General features: G+C 30.7%; 6 protein-coding genes and 1 long non-coding RNA gene across 8 annotated transcripts in view; 4 read left to right on the top strand and 3 right to left on the bottom strand.

Annotated features, from left to right (window-relative positions):
* The window catches only part of Ser (protein serrate), a 324,194-nt gene extending 319,545 nt beyond the window's left edge, over positions 1–4,649 (top strand). The window contains exon 22 of one of the 2 annotated variants that reach the window (XM_088262737.1): positions 344–4,649. In XM_088262737.1, coding sequence (XP_088118863.1) covers positions 344–725 — 382 coding nt within the window. In that variant the 3' untranslated portion in view covers positions 726–4,649. The remainder of the gene's footprint in view (positions 1–343) is intronic. The other variant, XM_088262736.1, reaches the window with a different exon arrangement.
* A 377-nt stretch (positions 4,650–5,026) lies between these two features.
* Positions 5,027–6,969, bottom strand: LOC148307841 (uncharacterized). The gene has a single exon (XM_088262739.1). It carries the CDS (start codon positions 6,814–6,816, stop codon positions 5,137–5,139), a length of 1,680 nt encoding a protein of 559 aa, XP_088118865.1. The 5' UTR covers positions 6,817–6,969; the 3' UTR covers positions 5,027–5,136.
* Positions 6,970–8,605: 1,636 nt separating this feature from the next.
* LOC148307840 (NACHT, LRR and PYD domains-containing protein 4A-like) lies at positions 8,606–13,671 on the top strand. Its single transcript, XM_088262765.1, has 5 exons — positions 8,606–9,232; positions 10,538–10,659; positions 11,578–11,753; positions 12,348–12,491; positions 13,449–13,671. The coding sequence occupies exons 1-5, from the start codon at positions 8,950–8,952 to the stop codon at positions 13,669–13,671; spliced, it is 948 nt and encodes a 315-aa protein (XP_088118891.1). The 5' UTR covers positions 8,606–8,949.
* On the top strand, positions 13,661–17,644 carry LOC148307839 (uncharacterized). The gene is made up of 5 exons (XM_088262740.1): positions 13,661–13,794; positions 14,324–14,516; positions 15,426–15,583; positions 16,374–16,534; positions 17,472–17,644. The coding sequence occupies exons 1-5, from the start codon at positions 13,682–13,684 to the stop codon at positions 17,594–17,596; spliced, it is 750 nt and encodes a 249-aa protein (XP_088118866.1). The 5' UTR covers positions 13,661–13,681; the 3' UTR covers positions 17,597–17,644.
* A 493-nt stretch (positions 17,645–18,137) lies between these two features.
* Positions 18,138–21,369, bottom strand: Arl2 (ADP ribosylation factor-like 2). Its single transcript, XM_088262741.1, has 3 exons — positions 21,160–21,369; positions 19,949–20,303; positions 18,138–18,940 (listed from the first exon to the last, which is right to left on the bottom strand). Exons 1-3 carry the CDS (start codon positions 21,222–21,224, stop codon positions 18,806–18,808), a joined length of 555 nt encoding a protein of 184 aa, XP_088118867.1. The 5' UTR covers positions 21,225–21,369; the 3' UTR covers positions 18,138–18,805.
* Positions 21,370–21,494: 125 nt separating this feature from the next.
* Positions 21,495–26,874, top strand: part of Pkc98E (Protein kinase C) — a 29,119-nt gene continuing 23,739 nt past the window's right edge. The window contains exons 1-3 of the mRNA XM_088262738.1: positions 21,495–23,022; positions 23,262–23,394; positions 24,673–24,787. Of these exons, the coding sequence (XP_088118864.1) occupies positions 22,926–23,022; positions 23,262–23,394; positions 24,673–24,787 (345 nt within the window). The 5' untranslated portion in view covers positions 21,495–22,925. The remainder of the gene's footprint in view (positions 23,023–23,261; positions 23,395–24,672; positions 24,788–26,874) is intronic.
* LOC148307837 (uncharacterized) lies at positions 23,056–26,292 on the bottom strand. Its single transcript, XR_015837777.1, has 4 exons — positions 26,130–26,292; positions 24,494–24,741; positions 23,921–24,232; positions 23,056–23,457 (listed from the first exon to the last, which is right to left on the bottom strand). It is a non-coding gene; the product is annotated as an uncharacterized LOC148307837 (long non-coding RNA).

Below are 26,874 nucleotides of genomic sequence, written 5' to 3'. Positions count from 1 at the left end.
TTTTAGTAAAAAATCAATCACATCTTATGTTACACTGGGTTTAAAGAAAATTAAGTTGTGATTAATTGTTTATTGTGCCTTAATAGGATGCCGATGTTTCAATAAAATCGCGTAAGCAAACCCAGAAGTTACCATTAACCAGAATCACAATTAACCAATAATTTCAGATATATATAAATAATGTGTGTGTAAAAAATACCAATAAATGATCATTAATGGGTAAAACTACTATATTTCAAACTTTTAATTGATTTTTTTTTAATTACACTATAACAATGCTCCAAGAACTGCACGAGAATGTAATTAATTTATAAACCAAATTTAATAAAAATTTATTTTCCAGGTATGCCAACCCCTTGAAGGAAGAAAGTGTTGCCAACTCTCTAAATGGCAGCATGAGCTGTTTAAAGGGTGGCGCCGCGGGTCCGCAAGTTTCTTCGGACAACATCAAACAGCAAAGGCCGCTATCAGAAGCGAGCAATTCCACAGACGGTCTGGTCTTATCTAGTCCTTCGGGAAGCCGGGCTAATGCTCATCGGGGGTCACAGATCCTCCTCTACAAAGCGCAGAACCCTGACGTTAGAAACAATACCGCGGGAGTGTTCGACGATGTCACGTCACACAAAGACTTCGGGAAGAGGGTGATCAATATGAATGTGTTGCCAGGATCGGGTGGAGGAGTCGTCAATAGCTCGCCAGCGGAGGTTCTCACTGTTCTAGTATAAGCATTATTTTTTCTTAATAAAAATACGCCAATCATGTATCAGTATTGTCTCTTGTGTCAGAAATCCGCCAGATTATCCATACATATATTATCCTTTAATGGCTTTTTGTATTCTATATATGTATATATCTGACACTTGCATTTTGTGTATATATTTATTTAAAAGTTAACATTTTGACGGCTTCGTGCGATATAGTATTTTTTTACTTTCGAATTTGCATTCCTTACCACTTCTTTCGTACATATCTCATTCTCAAGTAAAGAAAAAAAACTATGATGTTTTTAAAGAAAAATCAATCATTAAGAATCTTTTTCAGACCAATTCTTGGATGTTGTTTTCAAAAGTAGACCAAATTCCATAAACATTCACATAAGATGGCACAACACATTAAGATATTATTTTTATATATTTTTTAATTTGTTGTAAAAGCTAGCTGGATCAGAAATTTCCCCCAGCATCCAATGCTTTAATACAATAAAAAAACTCACATAAAAAATGCATTTAAATATTTCAAACTCACAAATGTTAATTTTATTGATTCGGAAATAACATTCCAGTATTATATTTACTCCATAATGTTAGAATTTATATTATGTATGTCTTATCAATATATTATTTTTGTATATATTGTTTTTTTTTTAAACTTTGTTGCGTAATTACAAAAATTATAAAGAGTACCAAAACCATGATACATTTTATTATTCTCAGGCTCAGTAATTGTCCTTGATTAAGATTTTATGTTCAATCTAAAATTCAATAGAAGTACCATCCATTTTCATCAATGTCAATTTAGTCAATACCCTTTTTATAAATATTGTGTCCAAATAAAGATTTAACTTCATATGTATATAGGCAAAATCATGACTTTCAGTTTTTTTAATACATTTAGATTTCATGCTTTATTTTTGTACGGCCAAGCTGTTGTAAATATTAAATATAAGATTGTAAACATTTAGATAGATTTACATCCATAAACATAACAATTAATATATTATGATTTACTTTAAGTTTTTAAATGTTTAAATACCTTTTTATGATTTTTATTCAAACATATGCAATAATTAACTGGTATTGAGTATAAAATTATAATTGCTTAGTTAAAACATTGTTATCGGGCGGGTTTTACATCAACTTCGACTCTAATTAGTATTACTTGTTAGGGTTGTATACTAATATAAAGTAACCGAAAACTCAATTCCGATATGAACAATGTTTTTTTGGCATCTCGCACTTTAAAAAGTAAGCAAATAAAACGCTTATAAGCGTCTCCCGCTCTCTACCAACAGTTTGTAAATGACGTTTTCAAGCATTTCATGCAAAAAATGTGTTAAGAATAAAACATTACTTAATAGTCTTACTAAATTCAATCACTACTTGCTAAGCTGTTCAAAATAAAAAAAAATTGTATTCGCTTATATTTTAAAAGGCAAAAATCCGTAACTTAATATCATTCATAAGGATAACTTTTCATATGTTAATCTTCTCTCATAATGAAGTTTATTAATTTCAGTGACTCATTTTTATTTTAATGTACCTCAAATAACTACGTACTACATATGAGGCAAAAGCTTAAATGGTTACGAAAATATATTATCAAATATGTTTATACCTTATTGAAAAGGCAGTTTCTATTTCCTGGTTTCAAACAGATATTTCATAGATAGAAGGCTGATAACTAGTAGCCATTAAAGCTGTTGTTTGAAACCAAAGATGGCTGCTGTTTTAAAGGCATTGCATATCTTTTTTTTATTATAGCAAATAATGTTATAATTTAATTTTCTTTATGAGTGTTATAATTTTATATGATCGTTTTGCTATGTACATTTTATTGACAGCCTAATAATATTCGAGCTTTATACTTTTAATAGTAATTTATATATTATTTATGAAAATGTAAATATGTTATTTATAAGGGAGCAATTTTCAAAAGAAAAAATTGTCATTTAATAATAGAAGAAGAGTGTGATACTAAGATTACGAATAAATACAATAGTTTTGATATTATGTATAAATAAAAAGATTGATATTTTATTGTAAAATATTACACTTTAGGTTAAAACTTAATATAATAATTAAGGAAAAAGTAGTGTGTATTTTATGGTTGTTCCTGGAAATAACATTATGGTCTCTATTTTTGTATGTTAATTTTATTTATGAACTGTGTAATTTAGTAAAATCAGAACTCATTGAACATATTATGTGTAAACTTTAGTACTCGCTCTAACTCTGTCAATATTGGTTTAAATGTTGTATACGATTTATATTTTAAAATAATTTTACAATTTTAAAATGAATGCAACATTTTTTTTGCATACTTATCACAAGAAGGCTCTCGATTTACTGGGATCAGATCAACCAGAATGAATTTATGAATACCTATGGACATGTGCCAATAATAAAGTACAATATTATCAGTTTTTTTATTCATTTTAATAATTCATATTTATCGAGCACCCATATGTTTTCTTTTTTTTAATAACTTTTGTGCCTTTTTTAAGGGTGTGTTTTGAAAGCGGAAAGAGCAAAATAATTTCTCAATATAATACCAGGAAATCATTTATCTAGTAAATCAAAAAAGTCTACAATAATAAATAGTTCTATCTACCTCTTCTTATGTCTTTTTAATTAGCGATTTTGTGTAATATTTACTTCACTGTATTTAATAATTTGTCAATTTTATGAGTTATATCTTTATAAATTAAAACCTACATGTTTGAAAATGAAATCTTACCTTACCTTACAATTCGGAAAGATGAAATGTTTCTTTACTTAATTTTTCATACCAGTCGGTAAGAAAAAGAATCAAATTGAATTTGAATATCAAGAGGTTATCTTATTTCATCTCATTCATGTGTAACTGAAAAAGATAAGTTATTTCCATTTTTTTAAATAAACAATGTGCTCTAAGTATGTACCATGTCAATCACATTTATAATTATGTTTTCATGATTTCAAAAATAAACTTAAAATGTATTTAATCAACTTCCTTCATTACTTTGAGTGGACTTTTATATCAGGAGAGTTTTCTTTACATTTTTTTATCTCACAAAGTTGGTATTTTAGTGGATTGCCCTAAAACTTTGAGAATCTAAGAATTTGAGTCATATATTACTATTTATCAGTCTTTGAATTCAAGTCGGACAAAGTGTTTTGTGCATACTCTCAAACAGGCTATTTTTAATAAAAAACTAAAGAATTTTAATTCACTAGGATTTTAATAAAAATTGATTTTAATCAACATGAGTTATTTTGCATGACGTTCATCAGAGTTTGTAGTTTAACTGCACAGTTTCATAAAACTGCTATTTTAAAATTTAATTTCAAAGGTAGAATTGTTATTTGAAAAACCAACTAAATATTGATGCTTGCCACTGAAATTAGTAGTTTTTTTTAAACAGAAAATTGAATGTGTGTAATGTAAATATGTACATAATTAAATTCACTTTAAACACATTGTGATTATGATCTATAATATACTTTTCTTTAAACTGTCTCATTGATGTTTGGTATTTTTTAAGGAGATGACAATATAATTATTAAACTAGAATGTTATTAATCACCAATATCAGCATCATTGGTTAATATTATGTAAACTTTTATGTACTAAGTACTTAAAAAGGTTATTTCAATTGTAGAAGAAATTTCAAAATAAAATAAGTACAATCAATACATGTTTATTTTTATGTCCCCTCTTCTACCCTTCCTCTATAGCTCATAGTATAAATACATATATTGCCCACTCCTTTCAAGAACGTCATAAATCAAAAAACTTGATTTTTCAAGAGAAAGTTTATAAAGTTTATAAATATAATACAATATATTAAAAATAAATATCAAGCCACTTATTGAATTTTTTACTTTGCAACAGATCTTTTTAGGTAAACCTGAAGATTTTTTCTCAATTTGAAAAATATTTAGTATATTTAAAAAAAATAATTAAACGGTACCTTTTTTTCAAAATGCAAAAACAACACTTTCTGCCCAGTAGCGGGTAAATATTAAGTTATAAATATGCCGCTTTTGCTAGGAAATAGTATATTTTCTGGGCATTTAAAAAACATGCCCAATTGAAAATTAACGATTTTTGATTTATGACGTTCTTGAAAGGAGTGAGCGATATGTATACATATATAAAGTTCCCATAATGATAACACTTAATTTTCCTTTAGGCAAGCTGATATATTTATATGTGTATGTGCCAAGCAATATCAAACACACCGTATATAGATATTTATTATATATGGATCTCAAAAAAAATCTTAAATCTCTTTTCTAAATAAATTTGACAGCCAAATAAACAATTTTTCAGTTGTAATAAAATAACTTTTTTATTTATATCAAATAAACCTTATAATACAATAACACTTTTTAATTCCGATTGAACTTTAATATCCAGAGATATGAAACGTAACTACGTATTTCGTAACACATTTAGATTTATCCAATTTTTGTACTGAGCTACATCTGTGTAGACTGTATAATAATCAGGATCACATAAGCTTGTAAGGGGTTTAGAAACAGCTACTGACACAATACCCCTGATGAACCAAGTAACCTCCTGGTCATCTTGAGTGATGGGGAGAACCAAACTACCGCCACTGTCACCATTGCACACATTAGTCCCGTTACCTCTCGGGTTTCCAGCGCAAAATGTTGTATCACGCAGAAATCTGTTGTAAAAATTAGCATTACTTTGATAACAAACAACATCTTCAACAACTGGGATAATAGCCGACTTTAAAACATTTGAAATATTATTTTCTTCGGTGAATCCCCACCCTACGACTGTACCTAAATGATTAAAAATAGTCTCTTTATCTACATCAGTTTCATCCCAAAGACATCCTGGCTGAATATATTCATTGTAAGTTATTTTTTCCGCCAGTTTTAACAGAGCAATGTCATTCAACATGATTGAAAAATTAAATCGGTTGTGAATAATAATTTCAGCAATGTCTACTTTACGAGACTCGGGCTCATTGGCATTCAATGTATGTTTACCGAGGTGTACAAAATATAATTTTTCATTTTGATTCATTACGCAGTGAGCCGCGGTTAGTATGAGCGAAGGAGATATCAAGGATCCTCCACATATATATCTGTCTTGCTTTTCCGACTTGCCCTTGAGATAAATTGCCGCGTGCCATGGCCAATCACCGCGCAAAGTATCCGTCCCACGTGTTACAAGGGCCGTATGAGAAACCACTCTTCGCCCGCATCCAGCTTCAACAGATGGTTTGAAATGGGATTCCATCCATTTTTTTATCTCTCCGATATCAAATAAGTGTTGATAATGGTCTTTTGTATCACAAAACCACATTTGATACATAAGTACCGCTTTCATATACCACACAATTGTTCCATCTTCCGCTAACCTTGGAATCATTAATGGAGATGAGAGAGAATGGCAATCGTGAGGATTTTTTATATACGTGAAACAAATTCCATATTTAATCCCATCAAAATATACATCATTCAATATTTTACACTTCTTCTGTGGTATAATTTTAACAGGAGCTTGATACACTCTTAGTTCATTAATAGTGTAAATATTATTTAGGTCGGATCCGATCATCATTCCGACATGGTTCCTTAGTTGTTCGTCATAATTATAATGCTCCTCCCAAAGACAAATAGGCTGCACAAAGGAACTGATGATGACAGGCCTCTCGAGTTTCAACATGGCGAGATCCCTGGTATTGTACCTTTCACCGGTGAAATCCATATCGGTAACAGAAATATTCTGATACGACGGAAGGCCCGGGGTGGAGAATGCGATAAAAGCGTGATCCTTGAGAACAATTTCAGGTACATGCCTGACACATAATAAACTGGTCACTGCCACTTGAGGATGGATGAGAATGGCATTACATCTGTGACTACCCGTACCGTTGTAAATAAAGAGTCCCATCCATGGCCAAGTTCCCCAACTTTCAAACGAGTACTCCGGATTGTATCTTCTCGAGTGACCACACTCTTGAGGAAGTTTAGAATTCACAAAAAAACTGGTTTTAAACCATCCATCACAAAGGTCAACTGTTTCGTAAATACAAACAATGAAAACAATAAGATGTTTCCTTTTTAACAACATTGTAAAAAGTACACTTATTAAATTTGTCCCAAGCAAAAGACACTATTTTTAACACAAACAAACCAAAAAACTCCTTATAAACAAAATGAACAGCTTTTTGCAAATAATGACAGGTCACTGGTCAAACTAGTTAGTTGAAACGAGTTCTGAGAGATTGTGTTTATAATTAGCAGATGATAATTGAATGTAAACATGATTAAAAAATAAATAAACTTTTTCAATAAAATGTGAAATTCAGTAAATTAAAGAGCTGATGATTTACTTATTTGATTTATTGTTTATAATAAAATGTTTGTTTTTGTTTTTTAAATTTTGGAACAGGTAGATGATTTCATATATTTGGGTAGTATGTTTTCTAGGGATGGAAAGATTGATAAAGACATAGAAAGGAGAGTGAATGCTGGGAACAGAGTGAATGGTGCACTAAAATCAGTTTTAGCAAATAAAAATCTATCAGCGGAAGCTAAACTGGCAGTACACAATGGAGTTCTGGTTCCAACCCTTATGTATGGAAGCGAAGCATGGAGTTGGCAAAAGAAGGATGAAAGCAGACTGAATGCAGTCGAAATGCGATCCCTCAGACGAATGTGTGGCAAAACGATGTTTGATAGATGTTCGAATGATGAAATAAGGAAAGAATGTAAGGCTGAGATAAGCATTATCGATAAAATTAAGAAAGGTGTGTTGAGATGGTTTGGACATGTGAAGCGTATGAGTGAAGAAAGAACGGTTAAACAAATGTATGAGGCGAATGTAGTTGGAAAAAGAAGCAGAGGACGACCGAGGAAAACTTGGCACAATCAGGTATGTCAAATACTTGAAAGCGGCGGGGTCAGGAGTCGTAATAATCGTCGGGTATGTATGAGGAGATGCATGAATGTAGAAGAGGCAAAGAATGTTTGCAAAGACAGAGTGGTGTGGCGTTCGATTCTCTCTGCCTACCCCTGCGGGGAAGCGGCGTGATTGTTAGTTAGTTAGTTAGTTAGTTAAATTACAGGTATTAAAATCTCACCATTAAAATTTGAAAGAAAATGTATGACACCAATTACTTTAAATTTATGAATTCTTTTAGTGTTATCATACCAACTTCAAAAGGCCACATATGATTTACATAAATCATCAATATATGCAACATCCTTGATCCAAACACAAAAATGTTTTTTACACATAGAAAATAATTAAGTTACTCAATTCGGAAAGTTATTATTCAATTATTAATCCGAGTTAAAACTAACCATTGTGTATATTTTTTAAAAGCGCTGTTTTAATTTTAATGTCAATGACTTTTTTTAGTAGTCATTACAATTTTATGGTACCTTTTCCATGATCTCATTAATCAAATAAATTATTAAATTAATAAGATGTCTCAATTACTTATCATTTTTCTTCTTGAAATATTAAAAAGAAATAAAAAAAATAGATGATATAAAAATACTTAAGAAAAAAATTAATGGTCTATACATTTAAATCTTGAAAAAATATTTTAAAAAAAAGACTATTATATCTTTTATTATATAACATTAAACCACGAGTGTAAGTCCCTCTCCAAGCACAAGAGCACAGTCTCTTTTATGGAGAGGCACAGCGAATCGAAATATAAAAGTGCTCCATATGTATAAATGATTCAAATGTATTATGTTATAAATAAAAATGTAAATATATTAAATAAATAAATTACAAATCAAATTTCACATTTATGTAAATATTCAAAGACTCAACTAAGACTAAAAACTCATGGGAGTTTGAGAACATTTCTAAAATTCTAAATAATAAAAAATCTTTGATAATTCCCAGATTCCCTTTTAATAAATAAAAATAACCTGTTAGCTTCTTGAAATTTCCAAAAGTAAAACTGTATCATAATAAATTAATAAAATAACAGTATTTGTTAAAAATATATATTTAAAAAAAAAAACTAAAACGTATTATTTGGCACAGAATCCCCCAGCGATTATTACAAATAAAATATACTGGTTTATAAAATCTTATTTCAATCCCACAATAAAACAAAAGAAGGCAATAAAATAATGTCATAACAATTTAAGTAACCTAAAAAAAATTTAAGTGTAAAAAAAAGAAATTGTTTGCTGTTTTAAATTTAAAGTGTATTTTATTCAATATCAATAAAACACAATGTCACAAACCAACAGTACAAACAGTAACATACCCGATAATGAAGATGATATTAATATGCAAGACGAACAATTAAACCAAACATCATCCCAATCCGTGTTCTCTTGCTTATCCGAGATAATTACAGACCCATCAAGTGTCGGAGTACTGCAACCCACAGTGATTAAAAGTGAAATATGTACTAAACATATTCCTGATATCAATAATGATTTGAAAAAGCATCCGTATTACTTGTTTCCACCCGTCAAGGATCCTGGAATATCGAACACGCTTCATGACCCTGGTAAAAAGATGATATCCAAATACAATTGATCTTCCATTTATGATAAACCTCTATTATATGAAAATCTCACTGTAGCAAATATTTCTATTTAATCTCACTGTAACAAATATTTCTATCAAATCTCACTGTAACAAATATTTTTATTAAATTTAACTGTAACAAATATTTCTATTAAACATATAATTGTATTAATAGTTTGCCTTTTATATGACCAACAGTATATAATATTCAAAAATATTTTTTCTGAGATTCCTCTTAGGGTGAAGACTGACCGGAGCCATTTCGTCATAACGTAACAAGTTACGATGCGAGCATTCAGGCAGTCAGTAAAGTGAGCCGAGCGCTTCATCCATAGTTTCGGATGCTCGGTGATGCTCACCGTGAGCGATGCTACAACATTACGTCATGACCAAATGCTCCGGTCAGTCCCCACCTTTAGGATTTCACCTAATAGTGTGTAATAAAATATTTGGCAGTGTTAGGAGATGAAATTCATTTACCTGATAATGTTATACTGTAGCCTAGCCTGATTCACGAGCTAACTCCGGAGAGATCCCACTCGCACTTATGCATTTTATGGGACAGTCAAGTAGACCGATAGATCATGCACCCAAAGTATGTACACAAGTACGAACAAGACCTCTCGCCCATAATCCATGCCTGAGTATGCAGTTTTATTAAAGCTGGGCTATAGTTTGTGTCCACTTCCGTAGTAAGCTCGTTTAATCTGTCCGGGAGTGAGATCTGCGGACAAATCTGTATCTGGGGAGTCAGTTTTTTTGTTATTTTTTTTTTACTTTTTTAATTATATATCATAGTGGATGCTATAAGCAACATATTTTCTTGAATATTTTTTTTTATTAATACCAGTAAACATGTTTTTACAAAGCATCGATAATTTTGCCGTAAATCATGTTTAAAACATGATTTGATATAAATCATGTCATAAATCACATTTTGTATTGCCCGTACAATACGGTCATACGCCATACTCCTTTGAGGAAAATTGGGTATGGTCGTATATGTACGGCCATACTCCCGGACAGGTTAACTACCGTGACGGAAGTCCTGAGTTCGATTCCCAGGGAACTCAAAATAATTATAAGTGATTTTCACTCTCACACCTACCTTTCATATGGTTACCATTCGAGTTAACACGTTGCCAGTCTGATTTAGTGCCCTACGCAGCGTTGGGTGCCAATAAGGGTTCAGAAGAATAATAGTTCATACCATCTTATCTATTTTTCAGAGAATCTAAATTTTTAGCATAGTAAACAAATTAATAGTTTATTTTATATTGAACAGAAATTGAACCGGTATTTGGAGATGACGGACAAGGAAAATATGTGTTCATGTGCCAAATAATGAACCACCTTGTTGTAAAAAGGTTTCATGAAGACCTTATTACGGATAAAATAAATTTAAAGGTTTGTAAAAATGAACACTGATAAAATTATTACATACTTGTAATCTGGTAAAATTAATCTAACACTGGTTGAAGTCTATAACAATAGTGGAATGTAGTAAAACACCTTTGACTTTGGTATACAGATCACGGACTACTTGTATGTGCAGTCGCAGTCATTCCGCAGTTTCGCAGGAACATGGGGTTTTTGTATTGACAGTCCATATTTTGACACTTTTATTATTCTGACGACGTTTATTCACAAAGAATTGGAACTGTAACTACGAAGTTGGTCTGTCCATGATTTTTGGAATCATCTCGTGTCCAAGTGACTCTGAAATCTAGCTATAGCTTATGCAATACCACTTATGTTTCTTCTTAGGCTCCAATTTTACAAGTTTTATAGCCTAATCCCTTCTGTGAGTAGGTTCACTCTTTATGTTTAAAGTTATAACAATTTCATGTAATTTTCGACTGAAAATTCTTAGCAAAAACACGCCGAGAGAGAATGAACTCACAGCATACTGTGGGTGTATTGGCAAAAAACGTTGACTCGGAATTATGCAATTTTGACTTAATGATGCAGTATTATAAAGTTTTCAACTTTCTATAAACTGGCCAAATACACTAAGTAGTTTGAAATTTCATATTTATGTGGTTTTAAAAGTAAATTCAACTTTAAGTTTAATGGCGGGTATTTTATTCAGGCGAAAAGCTTTAAATAACAGAAATTATTCAAACAGGGATTCATTTTAGAGTTAATGTTTTTTGAAAGTGTACCCACTATATAGACTGTGTGAGTACATCCAGATTTATCCCAAATACACCAGTCATTGATATAAAAGAGCCTACCCACAGAGCATCAAATTAAAACACTGCTATTTCAAGATAATTAGCTAATAAAATAAAAAAATATTGTTTCATTTATTTGTCTATTTAGTATTATGGTGTTAGTCCGAATTGGATGAGAGCAATGTGCGATGCGTTAACAAGAAATAAAACCATTACTTCAATAGATTTGACAGACAACAGTTTGACTACAGACGCATGTTTCCACCTCGGAGAACTAATTGTAAACAACAAGTACATAACATCTATTAATCTCTACGGTTGCAGGTTAGTACATATACATTTTGATTAATCCATTAATTGATATTTCTAATTTATGTTAAGTATGAATTTGAAGAATAAATACATTTTGTGAATGTTTTGAATATTGAAAGCATTAACTTTGTGGATCATATTGATATATTAATTCGAGAAATAAAAAGACTTTGTGTTTTGATCCACTCACATTTTTACTAACCAACTAGTTTCGGCAACAACCTGTTGCCCTCTTCAGGGTTTAATTTATGACTAAACATATATATAAAAAAGAAACAGTGTACAAGTTGTTGGGTTTCAAAAGGACGACAAAAAACAACAAAAAGATCTTTTTAATATTTTTGCCATAAAATCAAACCCAACCTAAACCTTATCCCCTTCCTTGCTCTTACCCCTCCTCAAAACACTATTACCCCCACCCCTACCCTTTTGAAACCCAACAACTTGTACACTGTTTCTTTTTTATACATATGTTTTGTCATAAATTAAACCCTGAAGAGGGCAACAGGTTGTTGCCGAAACTAGTTGGTTAATAAAAATGTGAGTGGAGTAAAACACAAAGTCTTTTTATTTCTCGAAATAATATACATTTTGTGAAATTTGAAGAATCGGTCCAGAAGGAGCAAAACGATTAGTGGAAGGTATTCAAGTTACACCAAACCTGGAAGAAATCAATCTGGCGTATAACGATCTGGGAGATGAAGGAATGGAAATATTTGCACCTGCTATGACAGAGAGTTGCGTCAAAAGGTAAAGTTCAAATGAAACAATTTTATCCTAGACGAGATATCACTCACTCCTTTCAAGAACGTCATAAATCTAAAAACCTGATTTTTCAGGAGATCGTTCTATGTATTCTATTCATTTTATTATTCTTAGGAAATGGTTATTGATTCATTTTCCTACTGTCTCGCATCTATGAGAGAATCGAGAATTGTATCAATTTAGTTATGGCCGTAGGTTCCCTATTCATCAGATTCTATGTTAAGTATTCGTATTGTGAGACATTGTATGAAGGGTGAAAATCATAGGGCCTCTTGTGACAAACTGTCGAAATATTGGCTATGGAAACATTTAGGGAGCTGTCAAAATATTTTCACAGATACATCCGCAGATGGATTGTTGGTATGCGTTGACGTGGGACGCTCTATAATATTTTAAAGTAGTTTCTCGGCTACGCCGCAAGTTCACATTTCGCTCACTCCTTTTAAGAACGTCATTAATAAAAAATCTTCAATTTTTAGTTGTGCATGTTTTCGGAATGCCTAGAAAATGTACTATATCCCAGCAAAAGAGGCATATTTTTAACTTAATATTTACCCACTACAGGGCAGAAAGTGTTGTTTTTGCAATTTGAAGAAAAGTTATTGTTTAATTATTTTTTAAATATACTAAATATTTTTGAAATGGAGAAAAAACCTTCAGGTTTTATCTGAAAAGATCTGTTGCACAGTAAAAAGTTCAAAAAGTGCCTTGATATTTATTTTTAATACATTGTATTATATTGTTAAACTTTAAAAACATTCTCCTGAAAAATCAAGTTTTTTGATTTATGACGTTCTTGAAAGGATGAGCGATATGATCATTAATAACCTTTATTTCTTTTGTAAGAGATTTAAAAATATCTTTTACACTGATTTATATAAGGATACTTGAATATAGTTACACAGAAAATGGTTTTTAAGATATCTTGAATACCTATTTCAGGTATAACTTTAGCCATAATAATTTGAAAGTAGTTGCCGGACAAGAGTTATCCAAAGCGTTACTTGAAAATGAGAACCTCACAGATATTGATGTGTCTTGGAATTATATGGAAAATAGAGGCAAGTTAAAATACTACACACCTTACACCATCTGCTTTCCTGATAACTTTTGCAATCACGTTGAAATAAATTTTAGGAACAGTTCCATTGTTAAAATCACTTAAAACTAACCCTATGGAATATTTGAACATATCTTGGAATGGACTGGTTGAAACCAGAATTGAAACTCCTTTGGTATCAATAATGAAATCACCAAACATAAGGTATTTGGATGTTAGCAACAACATGTAAGTGAAATAAATTTTTCTTCTAACCCTTATCCACACCTGATCATAGGGCACAGCATCATATAGAAGCTGTGTTATCTTGATTGCTAAATACTCAAAGAAGGGTGGTCAGCCCTGCGTTTCAGTCCAGAGGGATGTTAAATAAATTCAAGATAAAAATCACAAATATTCATTTTTACTCTCCTTGGAATCAAACTGGGGCCTCCAGCACGGTAGTGAAATGAACTGACCAATTCACCATGGAGGCGGACATTTTTCTGTTTTATATATTTTTTAATTGAAAATATTACGATTGTTATATACTTATAGTGTTCTTAGCATGTTCCATACAAAATTTAAATGAATGTTATCAAAGAAAATTCCCCGTTTCACTATACATTATTTTTTTGTAAAATAAATTTCATATTTTCGGACATTTTTACCAATTTGAGGAAAATATCAACTTGCATTTAATAATTACATTTGTTTTTCTTCCCCAATAGTATCTCTCATAATATTGATGTTGATAAAGGGAATTTGCAAATTGTAGGATGCAAGGCGAAGTCCTGAGAAGATTTTCTTACTTTTTATTCAAAGCTAAGAAATTGGAAATATTGAAACTAGGAAACAACCAACTAACAAGTGATGACGCTTTAGCTATACTGAAAAACTACCAGAAAAGAAACGTGGTTTGCAATATTTTAGATTTGGGAGACACTTATGTAACACCGGCATTTTTAGAAGTAAGAACGACATGATAACATGGTGTAGCCAACATATACAGGAAAAGTGCAGGGTGGCGCAAAATTAATAACCCTATCGGAAGACGTTATAATTTTTGCAAATGGCATCCTACGTCAATCATATTTTTTACATTTGTGAACTAGACAGCTGTAGTATACAAACAGATTCAGGGTGACTCAAAATGAATCATCCAATTTTGTTTATAAATAACTTTTTTATTAAATTTAAAAAATATATTTTTAGTGATGCAAATCTTTATTTGGACTATTACAAATTTTTCTGTTAAGTGAAAAAGATGATATCCCGTTAAGTGGTTGCCGTCAGTGTTGATACACATTTGTGCCCGTTTTATCAATTTGTTTGTATACTGCAGCTGTCTAGTCCACAAATTTCAAATATGATTGACGTAGGACGCCATTTGCAAAAATTATATTATTTTCCGATAGGGGAATTAATTTTGCGCCATCCTGTACTTAGTCACTGTTAACTACTTAGGCTACTGGGAAGCTTTTTAGTATTACTGGTTAATTTCCACTAATTGTAATAATAAATTCAAGAATGTTTTATTTTCGATTGGTCTGGATACCAAACATGTTATACATATTTTCATACTTTCTTTGGCTATCCATGCTTTTTTTAAAAAAAAAAATATTTTATTGGAAGGAAGAACAACAGTTACAATATATGATACATCAGAATACAAAAAATAAAATCATGAGTACCAATTATAGTTCTTCACAACTATGCATAATAGAGGTCTCTCGTAAAGGACTGTCTGAAAACAAAATAGATAAGATTTTTCTTTAAAAAGGGGTAAATTGTATACATTTGTAATTATCACATTGGTGTATGTGATTGTCGAAAAATTTTAATCATCTCATCATAATCATAAATTTGTAATTTTAAAGGAAATTGAGAATCTTAACAATATCCCATCGAGGAAAAATGCTACAGTTATATACGGCCACGTAATAGGAAACTATACTATCATAGGACCCAACCCAATGGAGGTTGGGTTTAAAAGAGCCAAATATGTCGCACAGAATAAAAAGAAGAAAGACTTTGGGTACCTATATCTACTTAAAAAATTATTGAGATATGTTTAACAATTCTGTTAACCTGTTAACCGGGTGGGACGCATAAATACGTCAAACGTAAACAATATCGAGTACGGGTAGGACATATGAATACCTCCTTGAAATATCGCTCACTCCTTTCAAGAACACCATAAATCAAAAATTGTCGATTTTCAGTTGTGCATATTTTCGGAATGCCCAGAAAATGTACTTAATCCCAGCAAAAAAGGCATATTTTTAAATTAATATTTACCCGCTACAGGGCAGAAAGTGTTGTTTTTGTATTTCGAAGAAAACATATTGCTTTTTTTTTTAAATATACTAAATATTTTTCAAATGGAGAAAAAAACCTTCAGGTTTTACCTAAAAAGATCTGTTGCATAGTGAAAAGTTCAGTAAATGGCTTGATATTTATTTTTAATACATTGTATTATATTTTTAAACTTTAAAAACGATCTCCTGAAAAATCATGTTTTTTTATTTATGACGTTCTTGAAAGGAGTAAGCGACATATGTTGCGCCCTGGAACGGGCGGGATGTATATTTTTCTAACAACAAAGGTATTAGTCATCCATACATGTCTCAACATGAATTTAAGATACGGAGTGAATCAGTATCATTTCGCTATTGAGAGTGGTAGATGTGTTCTGGGTGAACAGTGACGGGTACGTACTTACACTTACCTACCTATTTTCGCGCCCGTTACAAGTTGCATAACTAGATTGCCCGGTTAACAGGTTAACATTTGAATGTTAAAATTAATAATTTTTTTTCTTACAGAGAATTCATTTTGAGGTTACACGCCAAGTTGAGGAAGAAAAAACCCAATCAGGATGAGTTCATGCAATTTGCTAAACAAGATTCAATTATGCTGGACAACGATCTGTTTGCTTATTTATGCGCTCCTTTCGCAAACAAAAAGAAAAGGATAGATATAGAAGGTAAACAATTAGCTACACTATTTTCAATTAAAGTTTTACTTAGGAAATACCATGTGACACGTATTTTAGTTTATAAAAACGTGGTGGCCGTTTTTAAGATGTTATTTTCAACAGCAAAAAATGTTAACTGCATTACATGTGTAATTACATGTGTATGTATGTATATATATGTATGTATGTATATTTATATATATATTTTTAAACTTCTTACCTAGAAAAAAAATCCTTTAACCACCATCATTAATTCCTCTCCTTTCCTTCTCCTTCCTGCTAAATCTATTATTTTATATAACACCCTTTTTTTAATCTCCGAAGGTTTTTTAATAGTTTTATAACATAAATGTGGAAATGTTTAATTGGCTTTTTTTTAACGTAACAATTTTTTGTTAATGTAATGTAATGTCTATTATTGTTAATGTAACTATTGTTTATTGTATCATTTTTATATGTAAGCTGTACAATTCCCGAATAAATAAAATAAAAAAAATAAATAAATAAAATAAAATAAAGTAACTAAATCATATGTTTTTAACATTGGTCGTTTCATTAAAATATCCACAAAAACACTTTAAAAACCGCCAATAACCGTTGCACCACCCTCTACAATCGGCCAATTTTGATACTAGTTAGAGACCCATATTTGATTGACTGATTTTATTTTAAATTAATGTTTTACTTAGTAAATATGTACCACTATTTCTTAAAATGTACTGTGACGTGTTTCGATGCTTTCCGCATCATTTTCAAACACCGTATGTGAAGCTAATTCTTAATTTTATAGTTTAAGAAACAGCTCCTACCCCCTCTTCAACCTTCAACGTCCCAAATTTGAAATCCAACTCATTAAGCTAACTTATGACCACTTTTACAAATTGCAACCTTTTTATTCCATCCTTGGAAAATCCACCAATAAAGTACTTATTTTTATTTTTTACAGCCATGGCAATGTACACTAAAGAGCTTTGGCCAGAAACAAGACTTGTATTAAAATCTGATCAAGAAGAATCCCCCGAACAAAACAATACAGATAAAAAGGCAAAAGACAAAAAGAAGAAAAAATAAAACTTATATTTTAGTCATTGACCAGAATTAAACAATTTCTAACCAAAACAGTATTTTTATTTATTCAGTTTTCATCTTTGCTTCTTATCTGCACCTAATAGTGCATAGGATACAGAATACTACAGGATACAGAATAATAAAGAAATATTCACAAATATTCAGAAGTTCTATTCATAAAACAATAAAATATGTATTAAAAGTATGGAAATTTATTAACATTGAAAACAAAAACATTTTTTGATTTAGCGACTTTATTTTAGATTTCTTAAAAATATAAACTTTTATTTTAGTAATAAATTAATTATACACATGTAATCCTAGAGAAATTAAAGCCAAAGGAAACATTAATTCAAAGTGTATTAAAAATAATTTCATATATTAATGCTTGCCAATAAACGTAAAGATAATTAAGAATATTATTAATTTTTGTTAAAAGCTAGCTATAATAATTTCCATAACATAATATAAATTACATCACATTCATATGAAGATCATATTTTGTATAATTGTTCTTTCATTGTGATCAATTTTTTTTAAATAATTTGTATTTGCAGTACCATAAATAAAACCAATAATGATTCCAAGAAAAAAAATCTTCATAATCTTTCTTTTTTAATATTTATATTTTTTAATCCTGGATAATTAGTGCATTAAAATAGATTAGTTAGGTTGTAATGTAAGTCTACATTTTGTGCAGTGTTTAAGGGGTAAAAAAATTAAATTTTATATCCATTACGTATAAGAAATTAATTTCACGAATCTTCTTCAATCATTTGTTACTTTTTGATTCCTAATACAAAGAACCCACAGAAAGGTAATATAAACTGCTGAAAAGGCATCATTAACATCTCAAAAGATTATAATTTCTTGAGACTATGTCTTACCAACATAACGGATAAAAAAGATGTTTTAAAAAAACACATTTTAAAGAAAAACATCTATATCATAAAAACGTCTGTGGACTATCGATGAATACATATTTGGCCTTTATGTAACCATTTTACCTTTAGTCTAGAGTTTCTTTTGCACTAGACGGTAATACAATTGAAACCTTGACCTTCGAATTATTGACGCCTTAATTTTTATAAAATTTTGTTAATAATTTCCACAGGATAAAAATCTGTAATACAAACAATAAAACAATACTGTTTGAGAATGTGCATGTTTACATAAATGAATACATATTGTTGAAGTTGTACCAGAATTGAGTCATTCTAAGGTAAAAATTCTTGCAGCTATATCGTCCAGCATCCAATCGATTCCTTCCAGAAGATTCTGTCCCGTCACTGCTGAGCAGTATAGGATTTTCCAGTGGTGGGTTTTGATGGAGTCAAGATCTAGCGCCTAAAATAAGATGAAACACATTTTACTCAGGATCAAATGCAAAAGGGAATATTAAGGTTATCACACACTGATTGCCTCAGCATCATATCGCCATCGTCTCAACAGTAATCATTCTAATTCTTAATATGGAGTTCCATACAGCGATGCAAACTTATTGCCATCGTAATTTCAACTCTTTAACTTCCAATGAGCAAGTTAACGCAATACATAGTCAACTTGCAGTAACTACACTAATGACTCACAGTTCTGTTTTGCAGGTACACACCTTATTTTTGCCTGACTCCTCTAATATTCATAACTATAATATTCAATGTAAAATGAGGCAGAAAAAATAACTTTGTGTTCATTGTGCAAAATTCATTTGGAGTATACTCATTGATTCACACGAATTTGACAACCATTGATACAAAGTGACGGAAATACATCAATGACCTTAGAAATATGAAGACACTTAGCTGTAACCAAGCTAGCAGATCCGAGGTACCGACTTCTGAATCCTGAGGTGATGCAGTAGTGACAAAGTGAGACGATAGTGATACATTGAAGCGACAACCATAAAATAGATTTGAATATTTGTTTAAGAATTCTTTCTAATGTTTTTTTTTAAATATATAAAAACAAGTAACAAATATCCAATTACAATTGTAGTCATTATTTAAATTGGACCCACTTCAATTTGTGAATTTGAGTTTTTGTGAGATATCTTTGACTAGAGAATCAAGTCAGTAGCTAGTAAATAAACTTCTAAACTTGGAGGTGTTTTGTCCGCCTCCGTAGTGGTCCCGAGTTCGATTCCCAGGGGGAGTCAAATAAATATAAGTGATTTTTCACTCTATTATTTATTCAAGATTTCCCTGGACTGGTAACTGAAGCGGAGGGGTGATCACCTTTTCTTCATGTGTTAACAACCAAGATTATACTGTGTTTATATGACGCAGTGCCCTATGCACCATTGGGGTGCGGATAAGGGTTTGAAGAAGAAGAAGAGAAACTTGTGAATAAACTTACCTCTCGAATCTCCTGAGCAGACAGCGCCCCCGCCAAGTCTTGCTTGTTGGCAAACACCAGGAGAGTAGCGCTGGCGAGCCTTTCTTCCTTCAGGAGGACCTGCAGCTCGCTCTTGCAATCCTCGAGCCTCCTCTTGTCCGCGCTGTCCACCACCCAGATCAGTCCATCGGTGCACTCAAAGTAATTCCTCCAGTACGACCGCAGAGACTTCTGCCCACCGACATCCCAGATGTTCAGCTTGTAGCCCCGGTGCTCCAAGGTCTTGATATTGAACCCCAAGGTCGGTGATATAGTGTCAATCTCTTCTCCATTGAACCTCTTCAATATTGTTGTCTTCCCGGCATTGTCCAAACCGCTATTTAAAATTCAGTCAAGGAAAACATTCACATCAGGTTCAAACCAAACTATTGAGATGGATAGCGGAGATGTAGTCTGGATACCCCTGAGAGCCTATCTCAAATAGGAGAACACTCTATGAAAAGAAGAATAACATTTTGTATACAACTAAAGTAGCACATTTCCGGCGGATATTTTTTACGCCTGCGGACTACTGGCGATGGGATTTGATAATTGTGTCGGGTTATGGTCCCGTGGTTAGTTTCGCGGACTCTTCGCACTATAATATTTCAAAATTTTGTGATATTAGTGTTAATAGTTAAAATAACAGAAATTGCATTTTATGTGTTTATCATAAAAATTTTATACTTAATCCGCCATGGAAAACGATGAAAGTTACACTTTCAAGTTCAGTTATAAAAACGAATGGTCATACGAATTGTCAGACATTGTCCCAAAGTTAGGGAACCAAGATATTTTAATGATAGAAAAACGTCACATTTTTTTGATCAGAGTAGCTGATCAGTTATGAGAAAAAATGGTCAGAGTAGAAAAGGTTAAATATTTTTACTTAATGGTGGGAACTAAAACTTGAGAACCGATCAAATATAAGACATAATCAGCACTAGATACTGAAAAATATAGAGGAATACTTATATCTGACATTATGACATACAAAATTTTATTTTCAAATCGTTTGTATTTGTGGCCCAGAATGAGTCACTACTGACTTTCTCAACATTATATTATTTTATTTCGTTATATGTAGTGAATATGATTTTAAAATATTCATAATAAAACAAAAGTGTGTATATAACAATGCGACAGGGTGCGATTATTCTATAAAACACGTGTAAATATACACAAAAGGATACAGCATTAAGATTCTCATTTCTTTTTCCTTCTGTCTCATTTTTTTCAAAACAGTCAAAAACCCCATGTTGTCGGTGACTGGTATTATTGTAAAATTGTTCCTAACATGATTGCACGGTTATCTTCACTTTAACTAATTCGCCCCGGTTCACTAAAAACTGCTAAAACAAAACGAAAACAAGTCCGACTTGACAGTTGCGTGTTCTCGTATTGCCAGGTAACAGATTTCATAATCCTTAAAAAAAATGAAGTAGATATTTGTAGTACTTACTTATTATAAAAAACCATTTTAGGTGCTCTTCATAAATTCCCTTTATATTTTGTATAGTTAGTTTTCTCCCAAAAATTATGAAATGAAATTTATAACTTTTGCGACAATATTTTGGTGTGTGTAAAGTAATAAATAATTAATAAATCGTATAATTAAGTGCATGAATTATATATTCGTGAACATTTAGTTGTTTAACATTCTTGTTCTTATTTTTTAAATACTTTATACTACCTATATTTTCATTTTTACATCTTGTTCAAATGCTTAATGGCTTTTATAATACTGCCGATGATCCTTCTATCTACGCTTGAATTTTGTATGTTTTATTACATATTCCTCCCCTTGAGTGAGTTTACTTCTTTTGTATTCAAAATAATATTATTTTATAAAATTCATAAATGAATGTTTTTACTAGTTTAGACTTAAAGACTAGTATTATTTTTGTCACCCCTATGAGTACTTAGTACCCCACATACGTCACTTTTTTAGATTTGTTTTTGCCTAGAATTTTCATTCATGAAATTATAATAACTTTAAACATACAGAGTAAACCCACTCTCGAGTGGGAATAAGCTATAAAACTTATGAAGTTGTAGCCTAAATAAGGCCATAATAAACGGTATTACAAAAGCGGTAAATGCAACATTTTGACATCAGAAAAATATCGAATATAACGTAACTCTACATGTAAAACTTTTTTATTTATTTAAAATAAAAAATCAAATATACTTCTATACCAAATTTTAATTAGGAAAATTCGTTGTCGAATGACTCAAATCAATTGTCTTGGGATCCCGAATTCGGTATATTTTGTATTCAATTAGGATCATTCGGATTAGAGTATTATCTGAATGTTATTTTATGATAAGATGTGGATAAGATATACCTTATTTCGGAAAACTAACGTGTAACGCTGTAAACATTTAAGTTTATAATCACAATTACAATTAGTTAGTCTGTGACCACAATCAAGAGTAAATTTATTAAAATATACATTAGTTTTTTTTATTAAATTTTGTTTTCATGTTCTAAAACATAATTCCCATTTTACGTATATAAATAACATACATTATTTGAATTTCTTGTTATTGAGAAAATTAAATATATTCCGATATATTCAGCGATCGTTTTTTTCTGTCAAATTCTGTCAGATGGCATACCTAGTTCCTAAATATTCCCTAAAAATATTAGGATTTTCAAAGTGTATCCCAATTTTCCCATACAAATTTTCCTCCGTGGTAGATCCCATTTTCCATTTTCCAGCTAGCTCATTGGTTGAGTGGAAATATAAATAGATTTTGTAGGTCGTATGGATTCTGTCGCGAATCAGTGGAATCTATTAAAGCCCGTGGCCGATCTTCATGGCTGTCATGGAGTCGATTTAATTTATATTCGGTTTTTTATATTTTCCCAATGATTTTGGGCCCGAGGACCGGCACTAAGTGACCGTGTGGGGTGTTAATTTTAGTGCAAAAGTAGTGTAAGGTTGATAAAATAATGTTCAGCGGCACGGTTCGTGTTAAAGTGTGCGAAGCCACTGGCCTACGGCCGACGGATTTTCAAAAACGGCACAACATGACATTTGGCAAACCAGGTAGTCAATACTATAGATAAAACCATTATTCCGATTAATTTATAATAAATATAATATCTGCCAACTGGTTCCGCGGGCGTGAGTTACGCCTAGATTGATGTGTCCAATATTATTGGAAGAACATCCATGGACATATTTTGTCTAGACATATTTAGCATTGTATTTTGTAAATATACATCAATCAATCTTGGCGAGTCAGGCCAGCCTTTGAAGTTATTTATACCTATTTTTTGTTTTAGATGACCAACCAATAGATCCGTATGTTTCTATTGATGCTGATGATCATCATCTGGACAGATCATCAACTAAGCCTAAAACATTTGACCCTGTTTGGAATGAATATTTTGTTCACGACGTCCACAATGTAACCAGGTATGTCCGATTTCTTCCCATTAGCAATCCTTTATTTATGTTTTTATAGCAAAACCTGTAAAACTGATACAATTTACTTCCACCAATGAACAGTAAAATAATATAATGTTACTTTGGCATTTGTTAGTATACAATAAATATAATCAATGTTGTTTAATATTTTATTATATCATACTGTGATAACAATAAATGTGAACCAACAAATTGAGAGCTAGGTTCTTGTGATTTTTTTTCCATTAATAAAATTTAATGTCATAAATTAAAGTATGATTTAATTATTTGACATTATACTGTCAACATGTCAATTGAAATATAGTTCCATTTGTTCATGCAACTTGGACTTAATATCCATTATTTTTCAATTATTTTCTTTTCAGAAACAATTTTCCAATAATTTATTTTATATTTCCTAGCCTTATTATTTAATTATTTAATTTTATTTCGCTAATTTAATAATCATTGAATCCAAAAAATATGTTCAGATAAATATTTTTGAATAATGTGTGAAGCAAACATAATAACTCACCAAATTAAGATGTTTTTCAAAATTGCAGTGATTTGTAAAAGTTTTCACTGCTAAAATCACAATTCACTAGCTCATGCCTGGATCAGCTGTTTCGTAAATAAATGCACTCATAAAACTAAATTAATTGAATTCACGATTAATTATGTGCATAGAATTCCACAGCTACATTTTTAGCGATGACTGTACTTTTTATCAATGAAGGACTTTTGGGTTATTCCATGTTATAATAACTCCCGTTTTTTCCAACTCTTTCCGTTTACTCTGCATCTTCAATCTTCACAGTTGACTTTTAATTCACCCTGAAGAAGATTCCTAAAATAGATATTGAAATCTTGATGACAAATTAAAATCACCCAAAGTTGACAAGTTTTATATCATAAATATATAATATATTTAATTTTATTTAAGATATACCTGTCTAAAACTAAATTTTGAATGAAAATAGTTTTAAAAAGTTAAAAAACAAAAATAAAAAAAACAACTGAAAAGGTATGTTATATGGTGTCCATACTATAAGGTAACATGTCCATGCATACTGTGATGTAAAAAAAAACAGATTGAAATGCAGTTTACCTCCATTTATTTAGAGCAGTATTAAAAATAAGTCTGGCAAAACCATTATCAAAAAATAAAATGGATTTTCATTTTGATAATTGAGAGTCTAATGAATGGCTATCCTGTTTTCTTTCTTTACGATTTAATTTGTGTAAATTGTTTGAAGTGGCTTCTCATGAAAAATGTTTTTTTTTCAGCTTGGGTCTAACGGTATTCCATGACGCTGCCATCCCTCCTGATGACTTTGTTGCTAACTGCAACATACCCTTTGAAGATCTTGTTAATAGGGATAAAGAAGCCGCAGATTTCTGGGTAAATATTCTATGCATTCTTTCTGCGGGTCGTATTTTAGTTACATACTTTTCTTTTTTGTTCATATTACATGTTTGTTAACCCATTGCACCACTAATAAAGATGATACAATTTGTTCATTCAACACACTATTTAATTGTGTCACATTTTTTTATTACATTTGGACCAAATTACACACAAAATAAAAATGGTAAAACATAAAAGCATATTTTTTAAGCTAGATCATTATGGCTCATCCCCAGGTAGCTTTGGAAGAGTGTGTACAGTTCAGAGTTGTGAAAATTATTGTCATTCAGTTTTAATGTAAAAAAATCACTTCAAAGACAAAACCGGCTAATCGCCCGCTTTTTGAGTCAGTGACAAATTGACCTTGGCCGGCGATTCTTCGAAAAACTTAATCCTTTATTTTAACTTAATTTTACTATTTAATTTATCACTTTTTTTTGTTTGTTTGTTATTACATAAATGACGATATTGGTTGCATAAATTTAATTCTCTACTAAACAAGCTTCCGAGATTTTGAGTTTTTAAGTTATTTAGTGATAAATTTAAAGCGCATGTATTATATTGAATATGCAGTTTTATATATATCAATTTTATTTTGACATCAACAACTTGTTTTATTTGATGGATAATTAATTCTGCTTGCTTCAAACACTCAATTACTTTATTAATGTTTTACTTAGTAAAAACCACTATTTCTTAAAATCTACTGTGACACGTGTTTCAATGCATTCCGTATCATTTTCAAACACCGTATGTGAAGCTGATTCTGAATTTTAGAGTTGGGTCCTTGATACGTTGGAGGTTGAAGAGGGGGTAGTATCTGTTTCAAATTTTTATTTATTTATTAAAAATTTTATTTTATTTTTTATTTCTTATCAGTGGGAACATAGACAATAGGGGGGAGGCTTTAGTCATTGTCATATTGTTAATTATGGGTTTATTGTTATTTATATTTTTATGAATTTCAAATTTTATTAGTTCATAGAATTTTTATTCTTATGCATGTATATTATTTTATATACATACATATTCACTCAGTAATTTTGTAATTTTTATATACTTATACTTATATATTGTTTGTACTTACTTACTTTAGCCTATCAAGCACAGGATATATTTACCTACCTGTATATAGTTTGGTGTTGTTATTCATTTCATCGAATGTACTATTACTTCTTAAACCAATTCATATTACTTTAATGTGAAATGATTGGCAATGATGTGCGTACTTGGTCAATAAGTGATATTTTTCAATATATCATTTTGGTCAATAAGAAAATGTCTTAATAAGATACTTATAGTATTGGTTCTATTTCTATAATTTGAATCTACTTACCTCCATTTCAATTTATTAATAAAACTACACTTTGTTATACTGTTAGTTGATTATATTGCACTTGTGTTATTGAAGTGAAAATAATATATTAAAAAATAGAAATTGTCTTCATCATAATTAATTTTGAAGTGTAATAATGTTTATGACAGAAGGTACCATGACATATAAATCTGTTACTGAACTGGCAATGAGATAAAACAATTTAACTGTGATGAATTTAGACTCTTATCTCTTCCATACTTCTTATCTCTCTCTCACTGGAACAGCATCCAATTAACAATGACTGCTCAAATTATATCATTTTGAATTATTATTTAATTTTCCTTTAATTTAAAAATATCTACTGCTATTATGAATTTACTTTCAATTTACCGATCAGTATCAGATAGTAATCAACATATTTGAAGTTATTTATTAACTCTGAACAATACCTGCCATAATAATAACATTTCCTTATCAGTATGTAATTAATTTTATTAACGTATTAAAAATTTGCAGTCTATTTACACATGCATATGAATATTCTTTTATAGTGCAATATTCAAGTATTTGACTTGATCAAGCGCCACGTTGTGTCTATCTATAGCCTTTTCTCACTCGTGTGTAATTAAGAATTAGTTTTATTCTCGTGCCGAGATAACTATGATTTCGTGTCAGTATCGTGTCTGCTCCTTCTAGAGTGAATAGCAAATATTGTTTTGTAAAGTCATGATCTATACAAAGCCAATAGAAGTAATACAATGTT

Source organism: Brachycentrus maculatus, unplaced genomic scaffold (assembly GCF_059751285.1).
Source record: "Brachycentrus maculatus isolate JH-2025_06_01 unplaced genomic scaffold, ASM5975128v1 h1tg000188l, whole genome shotgun sequence".
Taxonomy (NCBI): domain Eukaryota; kingdom Metazoa; phylum Arthropoda; class Insecta; order Trichoptera; family Brachycentridae; genus Brachycentrus; species Brachycentrus maculatus.
This window is presented reverse-complemented; position numbering and strand designations above follow the sequence as displayed.

Bases quoted from the DNA above. Each gene is read 5' to 3' on its own strand.
- LOC148307841 (XM_088262739.1), bottom strand. From the start codon at position 6,816: ATGTTGTTAAAAAGGAAACATCTTATTGTTTTCATTGTTTGTATTTAC.
- LOC148307840 (XM_088262765.1), top strand. From the start codon at position 8,950: ATGTCACAAACCAACAGTACAAACAGTAACATACCCGATAATGAAGAT. The intron at 11,754-12,347 runs GTTAGTACATAT...TGAAATTTGAAG, and splicing joins ATTAATCTCTACGGTTGCAG to AATCGGTCCAGAAGGAGCAA. The intron at 12,492-13,448 runs GTAAAGTTCAAA...TACCTATTTCAG, and splicing joins ACAGAGAGTTGCGTCAAAAG to GTATAACTTTAGCCATAATA.
- Arl2 (XM_088262741.1), bottom strand. From the start codon at position 21,224: ATGGGGTTTTTGACTGTTTTGAAAAAAATGAGACAGAAGGAAAAAGAA. The intron at 20,304-21,159 runs GTATCCTTTTGT...AATTTTAAATAG, and splicing joins GAAATGAGAATCTTAATGCT to CGGTTTGGACAATGCCGGGA. The intron at 18,941-19,948 runs GTAAGTTTATTC...ATCTTATTTTAG, and splicing joins CTGCTCAGGAGATTCGAGAG to GCGCTAGATCTTGACTCCAT.
- LOC148307839 (XM_088262740.1), top strand. From the start codon at position 13,682: ATGGAATATTTGAACATATCTTGGAATGGACTGGTTGAAACCAGAATT. The intron at 13,795-14,323 runs GTAAGTGAAATA...TGCAAATTGTAG, and splicing joins TTGGATGTTAGCAACAACAT to GATGCAAGGCGAAGTCCTGA. The intron at 14,517-15,425 runs GTAAGAACGACA...GTAATTTTAAAG, and splicing joins TAACACCGGCATTTTTAGAA to GAAATTGAGAATCTTAACAA.